This window comes from Aplysia californica, unplaced genomic scaffold, assembly GCF_000002075.1.
Source record: "Aplysia californica isolate F4 #8 unplaced genomic scaffold, AplCal3.0 scaffold00083, whole genome shotgun sequence".
Taxonomy (NCBI): Eukaryota; Metazoa; Mollusca; class Gastropoda; order Aplysiida; family Aplysiidae; genus Aplysia; species Aplysia californica.
The window spans coordinates 1,334,494-1,341,963 of NW_004797353.1; the positions used below are offsets into that span (position 1 = coordinate 1,334,494).

Consider the following 7,470-nt stretch of genomic DNA (forward strand, 5'->3'; position numbering starts at 1 on the left):
CTGTGGACACACCAAACATTTTTTAATTGATAGGAAATTTTGAATTTTTGCCCGGGTGGCATCCGAAGCCTACTCTGATCGATTTTGGACCACCAAGGGATCTTTAGCTTGTGCAACTTGTAAACGGTACCTCTGAGATTTTTCGCCCTTGTCCGAGAAGGCTAGGAGTAGGTCTTTTCTACCAGAATGTCAGGGGTGTGGCAGAAATACAGTATTATGAAGGAGCCAAGGAGTAGCAATAGAGAGGCTGCAGACAGAGTCAGGAGCCCAGTGGAGGGTGCAAAGAAGGAGAGGGGGTGGGGGAAGAAAGTGGAGACGAAAGCAAACAACAGAATATTTACTTACTTACTGCTTAACCTCTATGCACCCCCACCTCTCTGCTTACCCCTGTGTCTTTGCAGTGTATCATGAAGGCTTTGTCACAATCCCATGTCTAGCATCCTCATCACCACCACCCCTAAGACCCCCCACCCCAATTGTGTCACACGCTAAAAAAGGTGCGTGATAACAACGTGTACGTCGGTATGAAAGGGGGCACCGATTGGTACAAGCAGCATAAAGCAGTTCACCCAGCAAGCGACTTCGTTGAATCCGAGCTTGATCATTTAAGAGTGTTCGTTGAATCCGGATTATTTGTGTCACGTCGCAATGGAATCAGGCGTTCGTCAATTTTTGAGCAAGTGGAGTACATGTTGTAATTGGTACCATCTTAAAGCTTGTTCAGTTGTTTTGCTTTCAGTGAAAAATACCCAACTAGATGTATCTTGAATAGAGGTCAAGATACATATACTTGAGATTGAAGGAGATGGGGGTCGTCTGTTTCAGAGGTAAATTTAGCGAGAAAATAGACGCCAGTTATTTCTACTGCTTGAGAGTCTATGGAAACTGAAAATTTACATTCTTTATGCCTTTCATTAACGTTTTTCAGTAAAATGGACATAGAAATAATAACGTTTTAACTTTAGTGTTGATCAAAAAATAAAAAATTCGATATAAATTCCCAAAACTGCAGAAAAATGCCAGTCTCTTGACTTTCATTATTTTGACGGGAGCCTGATTTCACAACACTGCCTCACATTTTTATTGAATAATCCCAATTTCTTTAGTTGAATAAATCAAAATTCCAATAAAAATTTCCCAGCAGATTGGAAAATGTCCGTTCCTTCAATTTTATTATTTTGACTAGCACTCCACTTCACCACACTGCGAAACATTTGTTCCGATTTCCAGCAGATAGATCATTTTGTTTTACACCCCCGACGATTCACTTTCACTGTGGAAGAAGAATGCAATGTATTCAAGTTACTACCCCAGAGTCCTCAGGTCTTCTACAAGAAGACTAAGTTGGTACCAAGTACACCTTTTTCATTCTTTTTTTACCTCAAGTGTTTTTACGACCAAATTTAGATCATTTAGAAGGTGGGTTTCGACCCTGGCTGTCAGGGGCTAGTGCCGGATGAGAGGGATACAACATCTCTGCAGAAAGTCCAAGATTCTTGGTTAAAATTCTCCCAGATCAGGAATCAAATTCGACTCTTTTGTGTGCAACAGTGAAGCACCTAATCCTAACCGCTACACCACATACAGTGGTTAGGTAGACCCAGTATAAAATGTCTGGTGACTAGATCCAAACTGAAAACGTTGTTGAGTGACAACAATGAGAAGAATAAGATGACTTGTCATAGGGGAACGTCCTTTAGCAAGACCAGACAATCCCAATTCAAAAACAAGGTGCTGCACTGAAATTATTAGCGATTGGGAGTCTGTTTTGACGAATTTGTTGATTTGCTGGCAGTATGCATAACTAGTCATAGACAAAATAGTACGGTGACTCAGTTTGACTCTCCTTTACTATGTACAGTTATGTGAATTAGTGGCTAAAAAAACTAGAGATGCAGGAACCGCATTAATTTTCTTGCAACAGGAAAGGCCGTAAAAAAAAATCCAAAATGTACAACACCTAAATTAAGTGGGCTTTGTTGAAATGACACCAGGGAAACACATAAACAGAACAAAACCATCCATAAAAAGCATCAGTTTCCTACTTATGGAAATGGGTTCTCTATGGAAATTATAGCATTAAAAATTCTTTTCAACAAAGTCCACTGTATACAAGTAAATAACTTTTTTTGGGGGGGAAAAACATTTAGTTCTCAGATTCTGTCCTCTTCTGTGACTGTGAGGGAGGCAAGAATGCTTTCTCAAAGGTATTTGGTACAGTTCTTGCAAGTTTATGTTGACTTACTCATTGACTTATCAATTTTTCTAAAACAAGGGGATGGGACTGACCACTTGAAACAGCATAGTTTTAGTAAAGAGAGTTTTAGTTTTAGTAGAGGTTTTACGGCGCTCGGAACTGCATTATGTCATATGAGCGCCAGAAGATTAGAGGTGTTACAAGAGAGTAACAAACATAAAAAAGAAGAAGGGGAGATCAGGATGATAGACTTTGGATAGGAAAGAAGAAGCAGCAGCAAACCACACCAGAGTACCTGCCAACCACCCACTAGTAAAGAGAAGCAAATCAACAAAGTTAGTCATTTAAAGAAGGGAAGGATCAAGGTAGACAAACACAAGAACATCATCCCCCCCCCCCCCTAAAAAAAAACACAGAGTAAAAACTGTAGTTTGTGTTGCACCAAAAAGCTACAAAAAGGACTGAAGGACAGCAGAAAAGCAAATTGTGCTGGACACTTTGATCAGTACAAAATATACGAGGTACCATTCTATATGACATCTCTGTCAAAGAAAAAATACAACAAATCTGCTGTGTCGAAATTGGCAACATTTTATTTCATCCACATAATCACCACACTCAAGCCTAGGTTACTACCTTCTATTCCTTCTTTTGCTTAAAATTTTGTTTGTCACATGCTTTCAAGGACAGAAAAAAAATCTAGTCTGTCTCGTCAAGCCTTAAGCTTTTCCACAAATATCACAAGCAACTGCTTGCCGTTCATTTCGTCTCTCAAGCAGCACTAGTAGAGAAAAACTGATACATTTCCAAAGGCCAGTTCTGCCGTAAACACTAGAACGGAGATGGACATTCATGATCACAGGCAAGGTGAACAGTCAATATATAGAAGTTATCATAAAAAAAAAATTATTCAGGACAACCCTCAGCATTTATACACAAGTTACAATTTTGTTTCTATATAAATTTACTAATGGCTAACTTCAGGGTCTGCTTTTCCATACTCCTTTTCCCATCGTTCAACAAACTCTTTCTTTCTCATTTCACGCAAGGCAAAGTATTCAGGATACTGCGCTTTCTCAAGTGGGTGCCAAACATCCAGAAGCTGTAAAGAAACAATGAAAGAAAAAAGTTTATAATGGCATTTATCTCCTTTATATGTCATGCTCAATATTGGTACATGTAGACACACACAACAATGTCAAAACCCAGTAGCCACTTACACCATTCTAAAACAACAAAGAAAGAAATTAATTGAAAGTAACATTAACATAAACACCATACAAATATATTTTAAATAATGAATCTGGCACAGATAACACGAACATGGAAAACTCAAAGTCACAGATAGCTTGAATAATTTGCCACTCCCTAACTGATCTGCTATATATATTTTTTTTATGGCAACAATGTTTTCTCAAACACATATACAGTGGAATCCACTTATAACGAGTTCTGAAACAACGAGAAGTCTGTTATTAAGACACTATTCTAAAACCCCGTTTTTTCCCCTTCTTTATCTTTGTAAATAAAACACTGCTATAGCGCAATCAGACAAACACGGGAGTCGGTTATACCGGAATATAGCTGCTGCAGTGCACAGCGCATAGGCTATTTATTAATGTAAAACCTCACCAGTTGAGAAACTTGTTGGTGATCTAGTGAAACAAAGAATGGGAGAGCCCACGAGTGCCAACAATGAAGGCCTGATTGAATGAGTGGGGAGAGTGTGGCATGCAGAGACAAGCAGAACGCATTGTGTGATAGGCCAGCCTAGTCTAGATAATCTAGGTCTACCACGCCTCTCACTTCACCGATGCGGGGATGGAGAGGTCATAGTGTTGTACTGTGATGGACGGAGTGAATGTGTGACGTGGGCGGGGTGTGGTATGTTTCCTTTGTGCGCAAGTAGACGGAACACACCACAGGGTGTGATGGGGTGGGGGACAACACAGCGGGCGAGTTAGCTTGGAGAACTTTCTTTCTGATCGCCAACGCCGAGTTGTCAATATCGCTAGCGTTTGAGAAAGAAACCTGATTCGACTTTTGATCAAGTAAGACTTAAAGGTCATGTTGAACCAAATCATCATCAGGGGAGATTACAAAAAAGAAATAAACCGAAAACCAGACTCATAGATTAGGCCTACTTTACTATTTTCCTTGAATTTATTACTGGGTGCCTTATAACGAGAATCTTGCTATAACGGACATTTGACACCGGTCCCCTCCCTCTCGTTATAACAGGATTCCACTGTAATATGGATATGTCTGACAGCTCGTCAAGAAAAAACATCAAATTTTTCTTTACAATTGTCCCGAATTCAGTTGTCCTGTGGTTGTTAGAATGTGAAGGTAGGCCGTATGGATTAGGAAGTTATTACACAAGAGGGGTGGTTGATGTGCTCTGACCAGTGTTGGTTCTATCGTCTTGAATGTGATCTGATGTATGAGCAAAAGTTTTTATTTTTTTAAAGGTCAGGTGTAAATATAAGGCTTATGAGCATCACTCTCTATCTTCCTCTTTCTTAAATTCTGAACAAGGGGCACTCTCTCTCTCTCTCTCTCTCTCTCCGCCCTTCTGTCCACACAGGGTACTTTTCATGACGGCAGTATTCTATCTTCTGACAATTACACTATCAGTTCCATCCCTTGATTTTCTTTCAATATTTTTCTTATTTTTATTTCTCATTATCCTTGTTTACTTGAATTATGGAATCGTCAAACATATTAATCCCCCCCCCCCCCCCCCCCCGTGTTCCAGACATTTGCGCTCAACTGTATGGATTAAATATCAAACAATAATATCCCTTACTATTTTTACATTACAATCAACTGAGCATCAGAATCTCAAACTCACTGTGCTCACGATAAACAATTCAAATTGATGAATTTGGGTAGTATAAATAGAGCCACAGATTTACAACTTTCTTTTCTATCATCAACACTGCACTTCTCCTAAAATTAAAACATAACTCATTACAACCTGATATATTCTCTATTAACACCTTCCACAGTTTTTAGTAAATGTTGAGTGCTGCAAGCAATCATGGAACACATGCAATGCTGTAATGCTATAAACATGCACTTCGACTACTTTGAGGAAGAGTTCATCTACTTCACTTCTGATTAAAACACACTGTCTTCACTTAGGAGTCTGCTATTGTGCGCGTGCGTATGCGCGGGCGCACAGGCGTGTGTGTATAAGAAGCAATTCTCTCTACGAATGAGAATGAAGAAAGGTTCAGACCTGGCACACAAATCGATTAGGATGGCAACTTAGAACTTTCCAAAACTTGTAGGTTCTGTATTTTCCACTGACACCAGCTGCAGCCAAAAATCCCTTTAAAAAAAAAATCAACACCATCTTCTATAGTCTTTGATATATTAGTACCAATCCAAGAACACAAAGGACCAACGTACCCAATCTGGAGGAGGATAATGTCTCTGGTAGGCCACACCTCCAGGTGCTGTGGGGACTGCAGGAAACAAAGAAACAGAAAAAAAACCATGAACACCTCAGCTCAATTTACTATAGTATTGATTATAGTAAACAGTATACAGTCTAACACACACACACACACACACACAACAAAGACACAGAACAAACAACATGAAGATCTCAGCACAATGTACTATAGATAATAACAGAGAGTACAATCTAACACACATACAACAAAGACATAAAATAAACTACATGAACAACTCAGCACAAAATGTACTACAGATTATAACAAACAGTCCAACATGTAAACAATAAAGACAGTGGGACGCGGAAATCTTTGCGTCATGTGTAAAATACACGAACCAGAAAAAATACGGGATCTGAAAATCTGTTCACTATGAGTGTGTTAGACTATATAAGCTTATAAATGTTTGAGCTCCATCTACATATTATTATACATTGTATAAAAAATATTTTAACTAAAAATGAGCTGAAACGAAAGTTTATCATACTTCTGATTAAATCCACATGAAAGATGAGCCTTTCTAATCAGCTCACACAGTACATTTATGTCTATGCTCACAAACACACTAAAAAAATGCTTAAAACAACAGATAGAAGCTGGGCTTACAAAAAGCTCTAAGAAGAAAAAAGAAAGGTAGTACAGGAAAATAGGTGACAGCTCTAGAAAGAAGAAAAAGTGGCACAGTTCCTTTGAAGTTTATCAACGTGACTTTAAAAATTTAATTCCAAATTTTTTGTTGCTGAAATATTGACCAAAGCCTTAATAATCAGCGCAAATCAGGAGCTAATCAGCGTAAATCAGAGGCAAATCAGTGGCAGGCCCTAGAATTACACTGAGCTCTCAGAGACATGTCAATGGAAAAGAGCTGTGCATTGTATATAATGTGTACCTCTGGCAGCCAATTTGCTGACTGGTGGTATATAAGAGGGGCAAATTTACATTAGTTTATTAATAAATTAAATCAATTAGGATCATACAACACAGACAGTTGGCAGATGGTGATACAAAGGTGCCAATACTACTACACTGGCAAAACCTGGCAATAAGTGGGGCTGGTGGTATAACACAGGGTAGTTCAACAAGATTTGACTGAAAAATGAAAATTTTCTTTTAAACTTTCAGTAATGCATCTTGCCCTTGCACTGATAAAATACACTCCATGCCTTGCTCTCCCTTAAACCTGAAAAAAAAAGTGAATGCCATCAGGAACAACATCAACTCTTCCATACAAAAGCCAAGCAGGCTCAAGTGTCCCTCTACACGACATGTTACACAACATATTGCTCACATTTGACAGGCTGGGGATGACTTTTCAGAAACAGCTCTCTTTGCCCGTCAAGTAATAACTTCTTGGCTTTTCTAAAATCAACCTCATTCTTGTTTTCATCGAATCTTGCACGCATCAAAACAGCCTGGTATCTGAACTCATATCTAAAGAGGAAAGAAAAAAAAATCGAGTCAAACAAATTTCCAGATGCAAAGTCAAAGGGTCGCTAATGTCTCTGACACAGATAGTCCAAAGGTGAACAATGCCAGTAAATATAAAGACAGAAGCAAACATCGCTAAGGAAACAACTGACACTAGAATCAAACCGAAAAAAAAAGAAAAGAAAGTAGGCCCACAGAGGGTTAGAGTTTCAACCTTTGACTTTGGGAGCTAAAGTAGAATTTTAAACATCAATTTAAGTTTCTTAAACATGTACAGTGGGAGTCGCATTCAACAAGGCTGCCGGGACTGGCTTGTTGTCCTCGTTGGATTTGACCTCTCATTGAACCTGGCTCAGGCTAAAGAAAAGAAGAAAAAAAAAG

At 38.9% G+C, this 7,470-nt stretch overlaps 1 protein-coding gene across 1 annotated transcript in view; it reads right to left on the reverse strand.

Annotated features, from left to right (window-relative positions):
* Positions 1-2,768: 2,768 nt before the first annotated feature.
* Positions 2,769-7,470, reverse strand: part of LOC101861109 (NADH dehydrogenase [ubiquinone] 1 beta subcomplex subunit 9) — a 12,318-nt gene continuing 7,616 nt past the window's right edge. Inside the window, exons 2-4 of the mRNA XM_005094508.3 lie at positions 6,950-7,092; positions 5,615-5,670; positions 2,769-3,299 (exon numbers count right to left, since the gene is read on the reverse strand). Coding sequence (XP_005094565.1) covers positions 3,165-3,299; positions 5,615-5,670; positions 6,950-7,092 — 334 coding nt within the window. The 3' untranslated portion in view covers positions 2,769-3,164. The remainder of the gene's footprint in view (positions 3,300-5,614; positions 5,671-6,949; positions 7,093-7,470) is intronic.